This window comes from Diabrotica virgifera, chromosome 2 (assembly GCF_917563875.1).
Source record: "Diabrotica virgifera virgifera chromosome 2, PGI_DIABVI_V3a".
Lineage (NCBI taxonomy): Eukaryota > Metazoa > Arthropoda > Insecta > Coleoptera > Chrysomelidae > Diabrotica > Diabrotica virgifera.
The window spans coordinates 183,470,192-183,493,646 of record NC_065444.1 but is presented as its reverse complement, the minus strand read 5'-3'; the positions used below and the strand labels follow the sequence as shown (position 1 = coordinate 183,493,646).

At 33.1% G+C, this 23,455-nt stretch overlaps 1 protein-coding gene across 4 annotated transcripts in view; it reads left to right on the top strand.

Moving 5' to 3' along the window:
* LOC114334888 (pancreatic triacylglycerol lipase-like) overlaps positions 1-23,455 on the top strand; it is a 221,183-nt gene that overhangs the window by 71,584 nt on the left and 126,144 nt on the right. For all 4 annotated transcript variants that reach the window (XM_050642969.1, XM_050642966.1, XM_050642968.1 and 1 more), the window contains one exon: positions 4,452-4,711. In XM_050642969.1, the coding sequence (XP_050498926.1) occupies positions 4,582-4,711 (130 nt within the window). In that variant the 5' untranslated portion in view covers positions 4,452-4,581. The remainder of the gene's footprint in view (positions 1-4,451; positions 4,712-23,455) is intronic.

The following is a 23,455-nucleotide window of genomic DNA, read 5'->3' as shown; positions in this document are numbered from 1 at the left end:
GCAAGCGTCCTAGTCGGACAAACTTTGATGTATGGGAACACTGGAACAGCGGAAGTTTTAATTGTGGAACATGATTTTAATTTTGGAACGTGTCATCCTGACAAGTTTATGATTGTGAAAACTGACAGGCCGTTTTTAAGTTTATTCAATAGCAAACTTTATAATAATATGAAAAAATGTTTGTCAGACAAATATGTTTAGGAATTATGTTGGTGATAAATAGCAGTCTGATTTTTGCATGAAAGTTTATAGTCCTGTTCGCCAGGGGGGGGGGGGGGTACAACGGCCTCCTTAATTCAGATGGACTTATCCAAGTTTTTTTATGTATTTTAAGAATTTTTTGGGTAACAGTTGATCCGGATGTCGATAAGTTTGTTATAAACAAAGAACTTGAGGAATTACATAATAGCGATTTTTCGCAAAACAAAACATTTTTTTGTATTTTTTGGGCGATTCTCAGCAAAAAATGGTCTTACAAGTTTTTTCGTAGGATGCATAGTTTTAGAGATAAACGCGGTTGAACTTTCAAAAAATCGAAAAAGTGCAATTTTTGAACCCAAATAACTTTTGATTAAAAAATAAAATAGCAATTCTGCTTACTGCATTTGAAAGTTCAAGTCAAATTCTATCTGTTTTGATTATTTGCATTGCTAAAAATTAAGTTTTTATTAAAAAAAAAGCCATAAACACATAGTGTTTCCCGTGCCCAATGCATGCGTTTTAAGGTACGTAATCTACGTAGAAATTGTCTGTATGCGCGCCTACTCGTTAGATTTCAAATAAGAAATGCATTAAAACATCATTCAATCACTATGTGTTATAGCTTTGTTTAACAATAAAAAAAATTAATTTTTAGCAATGAAAGTATTCAAAACCTATAGAATTTGACTTGAACTTTCAAATGCGGTAAGCAGAATTGCTATTTTATTTTTCAATCAAAAGTTATTCGGGTTCAAAAATTGCAATTTTTCGATATTTTGAAAGTTCAACCGCGTTTATGTCGAAAACTATGCATCCTACGAAAAAACTTGTAAAAACATTTTTTGCTTAGAATGACCCAAAAAATACAAAACAATGTATTGTTTTGCGAAAAATCGCTGTTATGTGATTCCTCAAGTTCTTTGTTTGTAACAATCTTATCGACATCCGGATCGACTGTTACCCAAAAAATTCGTGTTCTGCTGGTCAAAATACATAAAAAAAACTTGGGTAAGTCCATCTGAATTAAGGAGTCCGTTGTACCCCCACTGGCGACAGGACTATTAATGAAAGGGTAACAAATCAATTGGAAGTTCTGTCCGACAAAATACACGGGACGTTTTCGTAGTCTGACGTTCGAAACCTGTCACCTGTTCCACAATTAAAACTTGCCCCGTTCCAGTGTTCTCGCATATCAAAGTTTGTCCGACTAGACACCGTTAAGCTATTAACAAATTTTCAGCTTGTTATTAATAAACTTTTTTTGATAAGCGGGATCCAGGCCTAATAGTGAAGAGTTTGGGGAGACGGAGTCTTTTTGTGTCCTTGAAACAATACTGCATTGTATCGTGGAGAAAGAGTTTTTTCGTGATAGATGTATTCGGTGAAAAGTTTGGTCAAATACAAGATAATTGCATTTTCATCCTGTTTGATCATCTCGATCACTATACACTATACTCCGTCATCGCCAGAGGATTTGTTATTTTTCATTTCTAAAAGTGTCATTCTGACCTCGTGGTGTGTTATTTCTGGCATTAATTCCGATTCCTGGTTTATCATTTTGGGCATGGCAGCTCTTGCCTTTCGCTGGTGCTCTCTTATATTTCGCAATAAAAAGATTTGACAACCTCGAGGATTTCGGTTTTCAGTTCTATCCGTAGTAATTTTGCCATCTTTGTTTCTTATTCTGTACATTTTTGTGTTGTTTATGTTGTTCGTTTTTCGCCTCAAAACTTTTAATCTTTCGTTTTCTTAAATTATTTTAGTTATTTCTTATGTTTTCTCTTGTTATACATATATTATTAGTTGTGTGATATGTATAATTCGTTTTAAAACCTATACCTACTTCTCAAACACTGTCTAATTAGCAAGTGCTAAAATTATTAGAAAAGCTCTACATAATATAATAGAAAATAAAATATAATATTTTTCCACACGTGTCCAATTCTTCTTCTTCTTTTGGCATCATAACCCTGGATGGGTCTTTGCCTGTCTGACTATGTCCTTCTATTCAGATCTCTCTTGTGCCCTTCTCCTCCATTGTCTTATATTCATGGTTTTCAGGTCGACTTCCATGTCATCCAACCATCTCGTCCTGGGCTTTCTTTTTTTGCCTTCCTACCGGCTTCAACTGTAATATCTTCTTTGTCGTTTTCATATCTTCTTGTCGCTGAACATGTCCCAGCCAATATCACACATCTTACAATATCATACCCTTCATTCAATTCATTAAGCTCGTTGTTTCTCCTGATTCTCTATGTGCCGTCTTCCTCTTGCACCAGGCCATATACTTTTCTCAGTATCTCTCTCTCGAATGTCCTGAGTTGGGCTTCATCCCTTCTCGTTATCACTCAGGTTTCACAAACATAGGTCACCACGGGTCTAATCAAGGTTCTGTGGATAGTCATTTTGGTTCTTTTATCTAATAATTTCGATGTCATCAATCTTTTATTAGCATAGTACGCACGATTTCCACTGGAAATATGTGCATTCATTTCGCTACTTACGGAATTCTTCTGATTAATTTCTGTGCCCAGGTATGTGAAGGCATCCACACGTTCAATAGTATTGTTGTCTATTGCTATATTATTTTCATTCTCAGGGGTTCTTTTAATGGTCATATACTTAGTTATGCTTAGTTTGTGTTTCGTTTATTTTAAGCCCTCTTTTTTGTGCCTCGGGATCAATTTCCTTGAACGTTTCTATTAGTCGTGTCTTGCTTCCACTAATAATATCGACATCGTCTGTATATGTAGTAATTTGTACTGCATATACTGTTTTGGTATTTGTATGGCTGGTTACATTGGTATTTCTGATGACTGCCTCAAGAACTAGGTTGAACAGCATGGTTGAAAGTGTGTCTCCCTGTCTCACCCTCATGTTGATGTCAATCAGGGGCGACAGTTCTCCATCTGCTCTAACTGCGGCTTTTGAACCCTGCAACGTTATTTTTATGAGGCTGATATATTTTTTTGGTATACCTAGATTACGGAGGTCTTCCAGCATTTTGCCTCTTCACACGTGTCCAATTATTGTGACAAAAATGTACTGAGAGTTGTTTGAAAACCATAATGATAGCTACTAAGATAGATTATTTCTATTTGATCTGGAAATACAAAAAATATTTAATGGCAAATATTCCATTTGAACACTAGAAATATCCTTAGTATATTGTTGAAAAAATCGAATTCAAATACTGCTCAGGGAAAGACGAGTTTCGCTTTTGTTTTGAACACAATAATTTTTTTTCATAATCATTATTAAGATGATGATTACATATTACATTAATTACAATCTGGTCATAAATGACCAATCAGCTATTTTAATTTAACATAAATTACTATTGTTCCCTAAAATTAAGAGCTTTCTTATCTAAACTAACGAGATAGCGTACTATTCTAACATACACACGCGCACAAGCACTATGCTCTGCTCTTCACTATCACTCATACTGGTACAAAAGGCTTTGTCCTCTTCAATCTTCTAGTTTGACCAGGAGTAGGAGTATCGAGGAGCTGAATTGCCTCAATATCCTCGTGCATATGAATATTGATATAAATATATTATATGAGCAACATAAAGTTGCTCGTGACTTCCTGTCATCTTCTTGATGATCATACCCACCGTTTATATTCCTAGTGGGCACCTAGTACACCCCCATAGTGGGCATCCATAAGTCCATACAAGTCTCAATATTTGTTTATAAAGTAACAACTTATTATGCATTGACAATGTGTAGTTTCTTCCAACTAGCCAATATATGTTTTTATACCTTGTATTTAGTTCTTCCCCTTTTTTCTTAACGTGAGCCTTCCAGCGTAGTTTTGCATCTAATGTTTACCCAAATACTTAGCAGTATCAGTATCTGCAAATATGTAACTTGGATATTGTTGATTATAATTGGTATATATTGTATTTTTTTGTTGGTGAAATTAACATGGACAGATTTAGATTCATTCAGCCTGATTCTCCATTTTTGTGTCCATTTATTTATTTGGCTAACTGCTATTTGGACCTTGTCGGTCGCCTTTTGACTAGCCGTCCCTGTTGCCCAGATACCTGAATCATCAACAAAGGTGGCAACTATGTTGTCTTCCAGTACAGGTATATGACACGGGTACAATGGGTATAGGACCGGGCCCAACACCTGCTCTAATTTCTTTTAATTTTGAAAAACAGTCTTCTTGCTTTATTCTAAAATGTCGTTATTTTACGACACAATAACAAAATAATAAAATCAGTTTTTATTGCAGATTTGTCGACATCCACAATCTCAATCAGAAGTTGCAAATTCAGTCAAGCAAGAGTGAGATAAGTGGAGGTTATTATCTCTAAAATCTATATGTGCATGAGCATTCTGGAAAAGTTTGTCCTGGAGAAAGGATGATGGTAGGAACTAGAGCGCGAGTGACTAGTGTTTTACTATTTTCTGGAATAGCTTGCGCTGGAATTTTGGATAATTTCAATTGGGCAAGATCAGATAGAATAGAAGTGAATTTGCCATGGTTACCATGTAAGTATCTTATCTATGGTTCCTTGTTAAAAATAGCCAAAAAATATGTTTCATTATTTTTCACGAAAGCTTTAATTTTATGATCTCAACAAAAAATTAATAATCGTAAGATAATACAGACTAAAAATGATGACAAATATCTTCTTTTTAAACAGATTTAAATCTGTAAATATATCTATTTATAACTTATTGTCTATTCGTATTATGAGTGGAGGCCCCTTCCAATTATCTACATTTATCCCGGTCAATGGTCATACAGAAACTTTTTTCATGAAGAAATTACAGTTTGATTAATATCATTGCTAACGAATCACTAAAACGAAGCACTAAAAAGTCCAAAACCTAGGAATTTTGTGCGGTAAGATCAATCGTCATGCAACTTTTGCATTCGATTCGAGAGAGTGTGACGCAATTTTGTGAACTTAATTGATCTCCAGCAAAAAATTTTGTGCATGAGAAAATGCATTTTCAAAGTGCATCTCGAAAAGTTGGAAAATGAAAAATTTAGAACTCAGGAAATATTGACGGAAATGAGTTCAATTTTTATATTTGGGGGTTTTGGAGGTCACTGAACACAAATTTCATGACGGCAATGGTCTATAAGGTACCTGGTGCCCAGGGTGGAGCTCTTCGCCTGGGACGATCGAATAATTCGCCAAATGAAGATTGGTTCGAAAAATTGAAAAATACGTGTTCAATATTTTTCAAAAATATATCGAATAACAATAAAAACGACTCCCACCACTCCACTCAGTAGAGGTGGGGTGGGGATAACTTTAATATCTTAAATGGAAACCTCCATTTGTTATTAAAGATTTGGATTTTTTACGTAAAAATAAGCAACTTTTATTTGAGACATTTTTTCGAATTATGAATAGATGGCGCTATATATTATAATCGGAAAAAACAATTTATCGTGATACCATAGGTAAATTATAGAAACTGTCTAATATCTCGAGAAATACACTTCCAAATGAAAGATAAAAAAATACGTGTTTAAGATTTTCCAAGAACCTATCGAATAACATCAAACACGACCCTCCACTCCACTCCCTGGAGGAGGAGTGGACGTGGGGGGGTATCTTTAAAATCTTAAATAGAAATCCTCATATTATAGTGCAGATTTGGATTCCTCATGAAAAAATAAGTAACATGTATTCGAAACATTTTTAGAATTGTTGACAGATGGCGCTAATAAATAGTGCTTTTCCGATTATAGCGCCATATAACCATAACTCGAAAAATTGTCTCGAATAAAAGTTAGTTATTTTTACGTAAAGAATCTAAATCTGCAACAAAAAATGGGGCTCCTATTTAAGATTTTAAAGTTACCCCTCACCCCACCTCCAGGGGTGGAGTGGAGGGTCGTGTTTTATGTTATTCGATAGGTTCTTGAAAAATATTGAACATACATTTTTTGGTTTTTTATTTGGAAGTGTACTTCTCGAGATATTAGACCGTTTCTATAATTTACCTATGGTATCACAAAAATATCGTTTTTTCCGATTCTAGCGCCATCTATTTACAATTCGAAAAAAATGTCTAGAATAAAAGTTACTTACTTTTACGTAGGCAATCCAAATCTGCAATAAAAAATGGGGTTTCTACTTAAAATTTTAAAGTTAGCCCTCCAAACCTCCAGGGAGAGGAGGGGAGGGGTCGTGATTAGTGTCATTCGATACATCGTTGAAAAATATTGAACACATATTTTTCAGTTTTTCGATCCAATCTTTTTTTCGCGAATTATTCGGTAGTCCCAGGCGACGAGTTCCACCCTGCGCACCAGGTACCTCGGGGACCATTGCCGTCATGAAATTCCTGTTCAGTGACCTCCAAAACCCTCAAGTGTAAAAATTGAACTCATTTCCGTCAATATTTCTTGAGTTCTACATTTTTAATTTTCCATCTCTTCCAGATGCACTTTAAAGGTGTATTTTCTCATGGCGATTCATCTTACTGCACAAAATTCCTAGGTTTAATGCTTCGTTGAATCGTCTAATATGTTCATTACCTTGTTCTACGGTATCAGAACGATATAGAAAATCATTGAGAGTTTCGAAATATGGTGCTATCGACAAATATTTAGAATATATACTTACTAATGAAGTAAAAACCTCACATGTAGGTAGGTGGTATATAATTTATTAAAAATTTTTTTCTAAAAATGATCCAAGATGGATAAAATCACAAACGTTTTCGGACCAATCAGTCCATCATCAGGTGGTAGAAACTTCAGATCCAAAGTAGTTGGAACTAGCTACATATTTAGGTCAAAAGACCTTAATGTAATAATAATTATGCCATTTAGGCTACAAAAATGTCGACAATAAGTCGATGTCACAAGAAATTAAATTGCAACGGTATTACAAAGTGGTCTTCATCTTGGCCTCAAACTGACAGACTTAGTCCAACTACTTTGGATCTGAAGTTTCTACCACCTGATGATGGACTGATTGGTCCGAAAACGTTTGTGATTTTATCCATCTTGGATCATTTTTAGAAAAAATTTTTTAATAAATTATATACCACCTACCTACATGTGAGGTTTTTACTTCATTAGTAAGTTTTTATTATGGTATACAGCCAATGAGAGGAATCTTTTCCTTTATAATTTAGGATATAAGTTAAAAAAGAAGTATTGCTGCGAATGGACAAAAGGCATGAAGATATACTTATCGTAAAAAAAATGGGTATACTAGGGCCATCTAATTGGGGGACAAATATAAAAATAAACATTCCTGCAAAATATAATGCAGGGAAGATTAAAGGACTAAGGAACCCGGACCGCAAAAGAACGTCCTGGATGAGAAATCTAAGAGAGTAGTGTAGTTTGTACCACAAGCGAACTATTTAGAACAGCTGTAACAAAGTTAGAATAGCCTTAATGATATCCTGTCTCCGATAGGAGAGGTACGGAAAGAAGAAGATTCGAGTATAGTCCTGAAAGAAACAGATGGTAAAAAGAAAAAAAACCAAAGAAGCGACTCTAATTATGTTAAATGAAACCAATTGCGTCGAAAATTCATCGAGAGAATGCAGTAGGATCTGATTACCCGTATGAGAAGAAAAAATTGATACAAAGAAAATACCACTGTTATTATTAATGCAATTATCAAAAACATATCGAGGATACATAATTTATATTTCAAAATAACGTACAAATAAAATTAGATTTTACCATAACTAATATAGTCCAGGGCGCATTTGTTTTGAGATGGACGATGGGAGGTGACTTTTATTTTTTTGCAGAAATTGCTTGGAATTACATATATGTAATAATAACTGAGTTATCCTTATCCTCCCACTCAAAAAGGTCCGGAACATTGTTTAAATAATCAAAATGTCAAAAAATTAAGGAAAAATTCGATTTTTTTCTTCGTTTTTTGATTATAACTTTATAAGTATTCACTTCCGAGAAAAGTTGCACTGACATAAAAGTTGCGTAATTAAATTTCCTATAATATACGATTAGTTAAAAGTTTTAAAAATTGTCGCCCTTGTTGCAAAATAGCAATAATTGCGAAAAAAAAAAACATAAAAAAACAAGTACTCGCGTTTTACGTTTTTCAACCATTTATGCTACACTTAGGACCTTCATATTTTACCCAGAAAAACTTTGTGATATAGTAAAAAAATACTTTAAATATCATTAAGAGCACACAGTAGCGATCAACAGGTAGCAACAAACGCGGTCCAAGATTGCGAAACTTCTACGAACTTTCAAAAGTGAGGCAACAGTGCGTCGGTAATTCGACACTGACAGTGACGTTTACTATCAAAAACAATAATTTTTATACACATAGGCGCGAAATGTTGCTAAGTCAGTGACGTTCGATTTCTTGTTATAAAAAAATCTATTTTTAGTAGTTCCAATGTGACACAAAATCTAGGCACGGAATAAAAACGACTATTTGAAGAAAGTGTATTTTTTTGTCTTTCTTAATGCAATACAGGCTCTTTCTTTCAAAATTTTATTTAGTTATAGAGTAATTTCCACATACTAATATATTTCTGAAATTGGGCTCTGTACCGCCATTCTTTATTATATTACAAATATGTGTGCCAAATATCTCGTCAAAATATTCAAAATTAAAGCCGCAATCTTGGAACGCGTTTGTTGCTACCTGTTGATCGCTACTGTTTGCTCTTAAGATCGGTTTAATAGATTTTGCAAAATAAATTTTGCAATCCAGCTTTGCAAAAAAAATTCATTTTTTAAAAATGTTTCAGGACTGAAAATAAAGCAGATAGTAAGTTGAAATTTTTTATTTATAGAAAGATACTGTACCTTTCATTTGCAATTTACATAATTAAAATCGGTTAACTACTACGGCGTCAGGAATTTTTTTAAATAAACGTTAATTTTTGGTGCTACGCGCAGGACAGCTTTGTTCGATTCACAAAAGTTGATTTCCACCAAAATTTCTTCCAATCTTTATCTAATATATTATTTTGTTACTCTATATTTTGTTGTATTTTAATATTTTGATTAATCAAACTAATTTGATTATTATTTGTGAAATATTGTTTAAACAATTGCATATGTTTAAAAATAATAAACTTTAATTCTCTAAGTTAAAATATATTAACAAAGTTTTTCCTAAAAAAGTGTTATTCCAAAGGACAGAGTATGTGTTTTTATTTTGAAATAAACAAATTTATTTATTTACATCGAAATGTAATAAAAATTAAAATTTATGAATCATTATCAAAGGTCATTGGAATGCCCAATCAGAGCAAACGTATCCGCTGTCCTGCGCGTAGCACCAAAAATTAATGTTCATTTAAAAAATCTGTGACGTCGTGGTAGTTAACCCATTTTAATTTTGCAAATTGCAAATGAAAGGTACAGTATTCTTCTATATGTAGAAAAAATCTAACTTATCGTATGCTTTATTTTCAGTCCTGCAACATTTTGAAAAAATGAATTTTTTTGCGAAAGCTGGATTGCAAAATTTATTTTGCAAAATCTATTAAATAGATCTTAATAAAATTTACAGTATTGTTTAATTATATCATAAAGTTTTTCTGGGTAAAATATGCAGGTCCTAAGTGTAGCATAAATGGTTGAAAAACGTAAAATGCGAGTACTTGTTTTCTTTTTTCGCAATTATTGCTATTTTGCAACAAGGCTGACAATTTTTAAAATTTTTAACTAATCGTATATTACAGGAAATTTAATTACGCAACTTTTATGTCAGTGCAACTTTTCTCGGAAATGAATACTTTTCACGTTATAATCAAAAAACGAAGAAATAAATCGAATTTTTCCTTATTTTTTGACATTTTGATTATTTAAACAATGTTCCGGACCTTTTTGAGTTGGAGAATAACTCAAATATTATTAATATGAGTTATTTGCAAGCAATTTCTGCAAAAAAATATGAGTCACCTCCCAACATCCAAATGTACTAATATTTTTACAGATTCGGCCTGGTCTAATACCATATCGGGATGGTATCATGAGGTTTTTTCCTTTTTTTTTTTCTCTCATGATTTACTATGCGGTCACTAACAGGAGAATTTTACTCTCATCGTTGCATGTAGTTATCAATTTAATAAGACCGTAAGCGCAAAATTTCGTACCAATGCTTTTTAAATGCATTCATTTTTTTTTCGAATCCTGAAAAACTAATAGGTATTTTTGAAAAATTTAAATGCAACATAAAAGACTACATTATTACCGAGGGCCAAAAGTCCCTGAAAGCTTCTACAATGTTTATTTTAATAAGTTACAGGGACGAAAAGAAGAGAAAATTGCGTGTGATTTTTAATTTCAAATATCTCATTCAAAAGAAATTTTTTGTTTATTCTAAGAGACTTTGGGCCCTCGTTAATAATGTAACCTTTCATTCTGCGTTTAAATGTTTCAAAAATATATATTAGTTTTCTCAGGATTCGAAAAAAATGAATGCATTTAAAAAGCATTGGCTCGAACTTTTGCGTCTACACTCTAGACAAATAACATGCTATGATTTTTTCTGACAGGCATTTTTAAGTTAACATTTTTATTTCATGTAATCTAATTAAATATCTGAACTACCTTCCAATAAAATCGTCCCAGGAACGCAACTCAAAAATATTGATAATATCATTCATATCATAATAAAGTCATCTACTTTCAAATCTATCATAATACATGTCTGGATTGTCAATATGAATGAGTCAGATAAAATTAAATTATTAGAAGGGTGTTTTACCAAGTAACAAACACAAAATTTGTTTAATTTATTATTGTTTTGTATTTTGAAAGTGACTTCCGAAGTGGAAATTGAAACGTCAAAATAAACTTATTTTACAGTAGAATTATATATTAAAAGGATATACAGACGAGAATAACAAAGGCGCAACACGCATTCAACGCTTTATAGTCCTGTCGCCAGGGGGGGTACAACGGCCTCCTGTATTCAGATGGACTTACCCAAGTTTTTTTTATGCATTTTGACCTGTAGAACACGAATTTTTTGGGTAACAGTTGATCCGGATGTCGATAAGATTGTTATAAACCAAGAAGTTGAGGAATCACATAACAGCGATTTCTCGCAAAACAAAACATTTTTTTGTATTTTTTGGGCCATTTTAACCAAAAAATGTTCCTACAAATTTTTTCATAGGATGCATAGTTTTCGAGATAAACGCGGTTGAACTTTCAAAAAATCGAAAAATTGGAATTTTTGAACCCGAAAAACTTTTCATTAAAAAATAAAATAGCAATTCTGCTTACCGCATTTGAAAGTTCAAGTCAAATTATATCGGTTTTAATTATTTGTATTGCCAAAAATGTATTATTTTATTGTTAAAACAAAGCTATAAACACCTAGTGCTTGAGTGATGTTTCAATGATTTCTCATTTAAAATCGAACGAGTACGTAGAGGAGGTAAAAGTGCAAGCGGGGCTATTTCTAAGTAGCATGCATTAAAACGCATGTATTAGGCACGGGAAACAGTATGTGTTTATAGCTTTTTTTAACAATCAAAAAATAAATTTTTAGCAATGCAAATATTCAAAACAGATATAATTTGACTTAAACTTTTAAAGACGGTAAGCAGAATTGCTATTTTATTTTTTATTCAAACGTTATTCGGGTTCAAAAATTGCAATTTTTCCATTTTTTGAAAGTTCAACCGCGTTTATCTCGAAAACTATGCCTCCTACGAAAAAACTTATAGGAACATTTTTTGGTTAGAATGACCCAAAAAATACAAAAAAATGTTTTGTTTTGCGAGAAATCGCTGTTATGTAATTCCTCAACTTCTTTGTTTATAACAATCTTATCGACATCCGGATCAACTGTTACCCAAAAAATTCGTGTTCTACGGGTCAAAATACATAAAAAAAACTTGGGTAAGTCCATCTGAATTAAGAAGGCCGTTGTACCCCCCCTGGCGACAGGACTATTAAATAAAATTTGGCAAACAAACGAAATATCGGAAACAACAAAAATTAAAATCTTTAACAGTTGCATTAAAAGTATACTGCTCTATGGAGCAGAAACATGGAGACAGGACGAAAATACAACTAAAATACTACAAACATTTGTAAACAAATCTCTAAGAAAAATCCTGAAAATATACTGGCCAAACAAAATAACTAATACAGAACTATGGGAAAGGACAAAGCAAACTGACGTATCTACTACAGTCAAGGAAAAAAAATGGAAATGGATCGGCCACACTTTAAGGAAAGACCAAAGCAGCATAGCAAGACAAGCACTTGAATACCAACCAGAGGGGAAAAGAAAGAGAGGCAGACCAGACAACAGTTGGAAAAGAACAACAACGAGAGAACACGAAAAAATTGGACTAAGATGGGGCGAAGTCAAAAAGAGAGCAAAAGATAGAAGAGAGTGGAAGGAATTAGTTCACAATTTATCCAGAGAATAAAAACAAAAGAAGATGCGCTGTCCCGGCCAGACAGCAATCTTACACTTTTGGCCAAGAAACGCATAAGCGCCCAATACTCCACAAGGAGGGATGGAACGAGAGAAAGTAGAATTATAGCTTATTCCCAACAAAAATAAATAGTTAATTACATTAAGATGCCACAAGAAAATAGCTTCAGAACAATATTGTAGAGTTTCTGCAAAAGTATAAAGTGGTACTAGAAGTACCAACTATGGGGTGGCCAAGCTTCTTGACAGGCCGAGCCATTTTTCACAAGTTGAAATTTTTCGCGAGCCGCAAAAATACGTATTCAAAAAGTATGTAAAGAAGATATTTACAATTTTTTAACAGAACTTTTATTTATTGAAAACAGAAATTTATTGCAAAATATTAAAACTTAATTACACTTTTTGTTTTCCTTCTTTTGATAATTATTCTTTAAAGTTTGGTGAGTAATTTGTGACAGCACTTCTCAGTAATTCTTTCAAATGCTGTTTACTTAATACTGATAGGTGTTAGAATTTCACGACTTTTAAAAGGGAATAAAATGGTCCACACAAGTACGTTGTTCCTAATATGGAAATAATTCGACAGGCAACCTTTTTTAATTTAGGGTAATTTAATTTAGCAAAATTCAGCAATCGGCGTTGACTTATATAATATGTTTTATTTGCGAGCTTGATCTTCTTACGTCTCTATTAATTTTAATTTTCCAGGTGTTGTTATGGTCATATTATATTGGTAATAAAAATTCACCTTATGAACGATGTATGTACATTTCAAATGAATTCAGAAAAAAAAGAAGAGACGAATTATCATATTTTAAGTCTTAAAATCTATTTTGGAGTTCGGTCAATCCTTCTGGCTTTTTTATATACTGGTTACGTTTTTCTAATTTAATATTGTAACAAATTTGTTTAAGTCGAGTAAAATGTTTAAAATGTGTAATCAAAATTACAAATTATATCCGTAGCAGAAGTTATACAAATCGGTCTGGAGTCAGTAGTTGATTTCTGACTTTTATGTCGTGCAACTCTTAACCTTTAACTACACGCGTGGCGTACTTTGTACGCCACAAGAAAATACACTTAAAAACAGCGGATTTGTTTAATTTTTTTTTTGAAAAAATACACTTAGTTGTTTGTTATAAACCTTATTCGGCATCAGTGAATACTTGGAGTTCCTTTTCAGTAAGCCAATTGGGATTTATAACTGGAATCATGGAATAACTGGATTCCATGGTAAATAAAATTACTAATAAAAATTTTTTTTAAATGTGATTTTTTACAGGAGAAAAAGTATTGTTTACAAAGAAAAATATATTTTTTGCCATAATGACTAAACAACAATTAAAATATTTACTTATATTACCACTTATAGTAATATAATCCTGGGGTATATTGTCCACCACCGGAAACAACAAATAATAAAATGTAAATTACGATCTTTTCAGAACGCCGATTATAACGAAACTAAAACCAAATTGTAAAGCACATTCCAGTGATAGGTTAGAAAAATAAGCAAGGTCAAAAATTAAATTTTTAAATATATTTCCAGTAGAATTCTTATATCTGGCGTACAAAGTACGCCAGCGCGTGTAGTTAAAGGCAGGGGCGGCTGTGGCAGGGAGGCGCTTGGGGCACTGCCCTCCCACTAGCTCATTTAATGTAGTAGATATCTCATACAATTTATATTGAATGAATTTTTCTTTATTTAAAAATCTAATAAAAATATTAAGTCGATGCGACGCGACGCTCCAAAAAGTTTAGAAATGAGGCCCTTAGAACACAAGGGGTCTAAGTGACAATTTTAGAAAATTGGGTTTTAAATACAAAAATTGACTTCCAAACACATAGAAAACATGGTGGCTTTAAACTTTCTACATAAACTAACAATAAAATCATCAAAAATGACATGTTATTGAAAAACATGTTAAGTAGTACTTAAATTCGTCTAGAACTTTTCACAAAGTTTTCTTAAAATTTGGCACTTAGACCCCTTGTGTTCTAAGAGCCTCAAATATAAATTAACAGCGTTCACTCACACCATTGATTAAAAACTACTACACAGTGTAGTTTTTAATTATGCCCGCACCCGAGGAAGGGCTCTTTTCCAAGCGACCGGACTCACTGTTGTCAAGTTAGAAAAACATCGGGCGCTAGATAATGACTTGCCGTGTGCGAAATAAGAAATATCCTCAGATGCAGGTAGTAACTGGCAACGTCACGGGATTTGGCTTAGCAGTCGGTATCGCACCAATAGGGCTTTTCATCGACTGTCATTTGTTTCGAGCTTCTGTCATGTGTCACATAATATTAATATATCTACGTCATACGTCTTTGCTTTGTATCATTGGTATATACCAATAACGTATGACGTAGATATATTAATATTATGTGACACATGACAGAAGCTCGAAACAAATGACTGTGAATGAAAAGTCCTATATACTTCACCTAGGACACAGCCCGAGCGTAGTTTTCGGTCTGTGTTAAGTGTACAATTCTCAATACTGACTTCATTATTGTCGATGTCGATATCCAATAATTCGATATGGCAACAAATATTATTAGTGTATGCTTTATTAAGACAAAAATACTTTACGAGTTCGAAAATTTTTTAAATACAAAACAATAGGACCTCCTAGACCAAAATTGGACATAATTCAGGCAGGACAAAGTGGTAATAGAACTTTTAATCGTAAATTCAATGATAAACATTATTTGTTAGCAGACTGGTTATTCGATTGTGGGAGACAAATCGCTTCTATTGTTTCAAGTGTTTATTGTTTTAACCACAAGTGGACGAGTCTTGGACAATCCGTGGTGTAAATGATATTAAACCTCTCAGAGAAAATTAAAAAACATAATGTTAGCTCCAAACTCCAAACACATCCAGTATTGTATTGAATACCAATTATTAGGGTCAATAAATATACAATCACAGTTAGATTCGGCTTTTAGAAGATCAATAAAGGAACATAACGATATAGTGACCAAAAACAGGTATGTTGTGATGGATGAGCGATGGTGGGATAACATCCACAAATATGTGATAAAGGTGCTGTCGATAAAAGAGAAGAGTAGGAAGAAGGAGTGGTTGACAGCATAGGGGTAAAGGACGTGGTGGTCAGATGAGTGCGAGAGATGGAAGCTGATGCGTGATGACAAGCGACTGAGAATCGGGCAAAAGAAGGACATCGGGGAGAAGTTATGCTCTAACGAGCGATTCCACCCTGATGCCCTAGTATGAGAGTGGTGGGGTTCAGCTGGTCCCTGCTACATCGAAGTTACGGAGGGCAGGGAGGTCCGACTTAGGGCCAAACTGGTCGACGTGACACTGATGAGGTTTTATCTCAGGAACCCAGCACTGTCGGAAATGTTTACCTCCGACGCGATGTCTCTTTGCAGATTCCCCACCTAGTGATGAAAAAAAAAGGACTATTCACTAGAATCCTTAAATACATGGGTAAGTTTGTAACTAGCAACATTTTTTCGGTGTTCATAATTTCGTATTTGCCGCTCAAAATAAAAGTGCCCCACCGATATTTTTACTCACGAGCCGCCACTGGTTAAAGGTTAATGTTCGTTCGCGCAGTATTCGATGTGTCATATCATTTTTAGCTTAGATGTAAATGGAATTTGTTACAAAGTTGCATTTGTTCTTTCATATTAGTTGTCAGTAATTTAAAAGACATTCAGAAACACATATGGAACGATAATAATTTTTTTAAATAATATCACAAAATTGAAAAGGAACTCGGTTACATTTATCAAGAGCCACCAGTAACCCTTCAAAGAGCCGCATGTGGCTCGCGAGCCGCATTTTGGCCACCCCACTATAAAAAGCAAAAGAGAACACATTAATAAAGTTACAGAGTGGCAGATGGTGAGCGGGAAAGCCATAACTGTAAAAAGGTTATCTAAATAAGTCAATAAAATAAAAGCGAATAACAATCTGAAAGCAGATAAAAATGAAACCGGCAATAAATAAAGTTGAAGTCATGGGAGCAGGTATTTTGGCAGTTATAGCCTAGTAAACGAACGTGAAATACGGCGATATCGTATAATTTTCAGTCTCAACACCGAATTGCATGAAAATTTGGATTTAGGTTCTGCTTCTCTCCTCACCCTCCACTTCAAAGTTGGACTTGTGCCGTTGGTTGCTTTTACTTGGTTAGTGGAAATGACCCCTTCTCGGGGGTGAAAAAACATACGTTAAAATAAGCCTGAAACTGCATAAATTGACTAATAATTCTAAGCAAATTCTGTTCTATAGGGCTTTATCTTTAAGTCAATATTTTTGAATTAGCTGTGAGTGAAAATGTTTATTTTTCAACAAAAAAAAACACGTTTTCATAAATTTTTGTCACAAATAACTCAAAAAGTGAGTATTTTATCAAAAAAATATTCTTATACGCCAGTCAATGGGAGCAAGAATAGGACATTACCTCCGAATTCTATCCTACTGCATGGATTTTAATGAAATTTTGGGCCTAGCCTCTACTTATCTCCTAATTCAAAGTTTACCCTATGCCGATGTGTGCTTTTGTCTTGGGGAGTGGTTCCCAACCCTTTTTAGGGGTGGAAAATTTTTTGGTAAAAATTACCACGGAATTCGCTAGAGAACCTAATTCTAAACAAAAACTGTTTTATAACTTTTTTTTGAAAACTCAATACTTTTTGAGATATTCGTGGTTGAAAATTGGCCATTTTCATTGAAACATAATACCTTTTCGAACGGTTTTTTGCGAATACCTTAAGGGGATGGGTACGTATTTTCGGCTGCAATGGTATTTAAATGGGGTTCATTTTTTTCGAATCCTAAGAAAACTAATAAGTATTTTTGAAAAATTTAACGCAGAATGAAAGATTACGTTCTTACCGAGGGCCGAAAGTCCCTGAAAACTTTTATAATGTTTATTTTAATGAGTTACAGGGGTGAAAAACTAAGAGAAAATATAGTGTGATTTTTAATTTCAAATATATCATTCAAAAGAAACTGTTTATTTATTCTAAGGGACTTTCGACCCTCGGTAATAAAGTAATCTTTCATTCTGCGTTTAAATTTTTCAAAAATACTTATTAGTTTTCTCAGGATTCGAAAAATATGATTACATTTAAAATACATTGAAAATTTTGACAGGCGTCAAAATGTTCCTTTCCTCTTAAAAACTATGCATCTAACTAAAAAAACTATATTAAACATTTTTGTAGGTTATAAAAAAAAGAGGCACTTGCCTTCATAAATCTTCTAGTTATAATACAAAAAGAGATATGGTAGGTGAAAATAGTTTGTTTTTGGTACATTCTCAAATTGGTGTATTCAACTTGAAATAACAGAGAAACGGTCGACTTTAGGTGTATAATTATACTAATCCTTTTTGTAGTGCTTGAAAATACCTTTAAAATGAGCTATATTAAAGGTCCATTACTTTAAAACTAAGCGAGATATGCTGCAAACAAAATTGATAACTATTGTATTTTGAGAAAAAATGAGAAGTAATTTTAACCCCCATCCACCAAAATGTAAAGGCATCGTTTTCCTTCCACAATACCTTTTATTATAGTGTTATTTCTATGTTCAAAAAGTTGGACGGGTTTAAAATGAATGGATTTTTGAAAAAAGAAAAAGATCAAATTATAGAGAGCATTTTTAAATTTTCTTAAAAATCTTAATTTTTCTCCATGTAACTTGAAAATGATAAGAGATACAGTAATGAAAAATAAAAAGGAAATTTTTATCTAAAAAAGACCTACATTTTTGTGTGATATCTTTTTTTCGTATCTCTTATCTTTTTCGAGTTACATGGAGGAAAAGGAAGATTTTTAAGAAAATTTAAAAATGCGCTCTATAATTTGATCTTATTTTTTTTTCAAAAACCATTCATTTTAATCCAGTCCAACTTTTTGAACATAGAAATAACATTATAATAAAAAGTATTGTATAAGAAAAACGATGTATTTAAATTCTGATGGATAAGGGGTTAAATATACTTCTCATTTCTTCTTAAAATACATTAGTCATCAAATTTTTTGCAGAATATCTCGCTTAGTTTGAATGTAATGGACATTTATTATTGCTCATTTTAAAGGTTTTGTTAAGCACTACAACAGTTATTAGTATCATTATACACCTAAAATCGACAGTTCCTCTGTTATTTCAATTTGAATACACCGATTTGGGCATGCAGCAAAAAACAAACTCTTATTTTAAGTAGAAGATTTATGAAGGAACGAATCTCTTTGTTTTTTTTATAACCTACAGTAATATTTTATATAGTTTTTTTGTTAGATGTATACTTTTTAAGGTATTCGCAAAAATCCGTCCGAAAAGGTGTCATTTTTCAATGAAAATGGCCAATTTTCAACTACGAATAACTCAAAAAATATTGAGTTTTCAAAAAATAATTACATAGAACAGTTTATGCTTAAAATTAGGTTCTCTATCCTCTTCCGTGGCTTTTTTAACCAAAACATTTTTCACCCCCGAGAAGGGGTGGGAACCACCCCCAATATAATAGCGCACATCGGCATAGGGTAGACTTTGTTTCTTGAGCTATTCCCTATTTACTGTGAAAATATCAAGTAAATCGATGTAGTAGGATGGAATTCTGAGCCAAATACCCTCATTGACTGCCCTATTAACAAAAATGTAGTTTAAAATAAACGAAAAAAATTGTGTACTTAACAAGTCTATAGACCCAGTAAAACCAAAGTTTTAGCTCATTTTATTGATCAAATTCGAAATCGAATATTTCAACGTAGGCGAGGAAATAAAGCACTAAATCCGCCTAAATCTCTAATTTTTTTAAAGTAAGACCGTTGATTGATGTATTGAGGGTACATTGTATTGACCCTCAATACATCAATCAACGGTAAGACGGATCGTTATTCGAATCTCACCAGGGTCAGAAATTTTTCGTTTATTATTAATTAGTAAATGAAAATAGTTTCTGTCCTTGTGAGATCGGTACTCACCGGAGGAACCGCAGACGTTCGGATACAGTTAGCGTCTCTTTGACGTCGACTTTGCAAAGTAACAAGACACTTAGCCAACACACGCACACTACACATGACACTAGGTACCTAACTGCAAAAATTCACCGTACCTACCATACCAATGGGCAATAGTTGTCGAGGCATTAGCTAAATAAAAAAAAAAACAAAAAAGATGGATCTTTATGAATTCTTTTGTATTCTATTCTAGAGAGCTTCAGGAAAATTTTGGAAAACTTGGCATGATGGACAAATGAAAATTGCATGGATGTAGGTGAAAAATAAATTTTCCAAAGTGCATCTCAAAGTGTTAAAAAATAAAAAGTCACCACTAGGAAAATAATCATGGAAATGAGTTCAATTTTCATACTAGGTGGTTTTTGAAGTAGCTGAATACGAATATCGGATCGGTAAAGCTGTAAAAGGTACCTGGTGCCCGGTATCTACGTCGTCTCCTGGAGTTTTATGGAAATTCATTATGAAAATCGTTGATACTTGTTTTCCCGAGGTTTTTGAGTTCGCTGAAGACCAATATTGCATCGACGATGCTGTACGTAGGTACCGGGTGCAGTGTATCTACGTGGTCTCCTGGAATTTAGCGTTCAGAATAAGTTGACAGCATTGAATATTTTAATAAAGAAATTCTTCTGCACAGCTCACTCTGCTCCCGCCTTCTACCTTCACAAATTCGTGTAACGGTAGTTTATGGATAGGTCTAAGCATTGTATATACCTACGTTTTTTCACAACGTTTTTTTTCAGTTCTTGTTTTTATTATAAAAAAAGTAAAAATGTATACCATTTTTATTCAATTGCAATGCGAAGCCAAAACTGTCTTAATCTTTGCTAGTCCAGGAACCGAAGCTTTTCACCTCGCAATTTTTACAGAATGGATCGATTTTCTTGAAAATTTGAGAATAAGTAGTGGATAGTCCAAGGATCAAAATGTATAAGATGCTGAAAGGCGCATTTACCAAGGGGGTGGTTGCCATCCCATCTCAGGGGTGGAAATTTTTTATTATATTTTGACTGCAAAAGTTGACAAAAACGTTCATTCTATAACCAAAAAACGTTCTATACATTTTTTTGCTAAAATTAATAGTTTCCGATTTATTCACTATCGAAAGTGTTAGTTTTATATCGAAAAAATCAATGTGTTCAAAGTCAATGTTTTAATCCAAGTTCTTGGAAATTAAATAAACTACAATTTCGTATTAAAACATTTTTTTGTATCTCTGATGCTAATCTTTCTATTCTGAAGAAAATGGCATTTTTTCTCAAACTACAAAAAATTTTATTAGCTTTCAACAACAGTTTTTTTTTAAATCTAATCATTCTAAGCCAGTCAAACTTCTAGAATATATTAATAATACATTAATAAAGAAGAATAAATAAGGCCAATGACTAAAAACACCGCAAACTTATATTATTTTACTTCCAATTGGATTTCTCCTTTTTTTTTTCAAAAAATATATTGATTTTTTTACCGTAACTTTTTTATTTTTTATCTTAGAAAGTTTGGCAAAAAATAATTTTGTAGGTTTTTACAAGATCTATAAGTCTGTTAACATTAAATCTCTTTAAAATCCTCAGTCGCAAAAAGAGGTGATTTTGAAAGGGTTGGTAAAGGTTTTTGCATGTTATTTCAAGTTTTAATTGTCAATAGCTCACTCATTTTTTTTTATGCTGGCCTTGGTTTAGAACCTTTAGCCACGTAACTACATATAAAACTCAATTTTGTGCGTAGAAAAAATTTTTGCAAACCATCTTCTTGGGAAGTACATAAACTACAATTTCATATTTAAACATGTTTTCGTATTTCTGATGCTAATCTTTATACTTTGAAGAAAAAGCCATTTTTTCCAAAGTACAAAAATTCGTTATTCGCTTTTAACTCCATTTTTTTAAAAACTAATCATTATAAACTGGTCAAACTTCTAGAACCTATTAATAATACATAAATAAAGGAGACCAAATAAGGCCAATGACTAATTTTAATTGGGGTGGTGATTAAGAGGTTGCTTCCGATCACTTATAATTGTGCAATTAAGTTGGGAAACCGCAAAAAAACAACTTCTTCCTGTTCGGGGTAGGGAAGAGGAGTTAGACGAGGAGGGTACGGTAGGCTAACGGGGTAGCCTCAAGGATTTCTTCGTATTCTGCCGGGAGTTCGTCAATGCATGTTTGCATTAGATCAGACGGTGGATAAAGCTTTTTCCGTTTGGGCTTTCGGTGGCAGAATACGTGGCCGAGGGAAGAACAGGAACATTTTAGAGATTGTTGTGTGTCAGAGAGGGGGTCAGTGCTCGTAGTTTGCCCTACGCAGGATTCTACGTTCCACTAGCAACAGCTTCTCTTTTTGTGTTCTATTGAATAGACAATAAAGGCCTGATTTGTACTGAATGACGGGCCGAATATAGGTCTTGTAAGTGTGGATAAGAGTTTTCGTGTGTGTCTTGCCAATTATCCCTGAGAGAGGGTTAAGAAGTCTGGCTCTATTTCTTACCCTATCTAAAGTTGCCTTTAGATTTGCATCCCAGCTGAGAGTCCTGGTAAACAGTACTCCCAAATAGGTTGCAGTTGGGCTGAGCACGAGCCTTTCTCCCATTTGTGACTCTGTTAGTCCACGTGATTTGTATTCTCTGATATAGCCCCATCTCAAATGCTTCAAATTTTCTACACATATCTTTGTTCAAGGTCCACAATATAATTGAAAATTATATTATTAATGTTCAGCCTTAATATGTTCAGCCTATAATTAGTTATGATATTTTATTATATAATTTGTTGTCAAATTTAAACTCTCTGTAGATCTTTTTTAACAATTGCAAAAGGTATTTAGCGATTATATAAAATTATCTCTTTGGTATTATCTAAAGTTTTTTAGCATTCAGTAATCATTTAATAATATTAGTTTGTCATTTGGAAACCACATCAAATTGAAAAATCAACACTTTCCCATAGAACATCTAGAGTTAAATAAATCAGAGTCCATTTATTATTCACATGTTTTGAACGGATATCTAATGAAGTATTAAGTGTAAAATTGAAAAATACGTAAAATCAATTTCGGACTACGTAACGGGAGATAATTAAAGACAGATACTTCTTTATTATTGTTTTTTACTATTTTGGATTCCTTGTGGTCATCATCATGGTGTCAAATATTTTGATTGAAAAATTTAATTAAGACATTACTGTTGTTACTAAATAGAAACCTTTGATGGTACAGGGTGTTTTATGTAGTCTGCACATTAGACTCAGTTCTAAAAATACCTAAAAATACCACCAACACTTGAAGTGACGACAAACGAAGAAATAAAGATCGACGAGGGAGAGGTAAAGGAAATATTAAGGAACTTAAAGAATAGAAAATCACCAGGAGTGGACAGAATATCTGATGAACTCCTTAAGTAAGGAGAACAAGATCTGACCAAACAGCTATTAAAACTAATCCAAAAAATAATAGAACATCATTATGAGTAGAACATCAACAGGAGCACAGGAAATATACGCAGAGACAAAAATGCAAACGAAAAGGCTAGGTCTGGAAATTAACACAGAAAAAAAAACAAAAGTAATGATATAGACGAGAAGAAATTATAGTCCCACAAAATATTATACATGAACATCGAAACGAAACATGTCATGATTATACATGACATCGAAACGGTTGGAAAGTTTACCTATCTGGGAGTAGAAATATATGCCGACGAATCAGAAGATGGAGAAATACGAAAGAAAATAACACAGGCAAACAGAGCTTATTTTGCCCTCTCCCATATATTTTGGTTTAAAAGTGTCCACCCAAATACAAAGATGAGAATCTATAAAACCTTAATTCAACCAATAGCATGCTATGG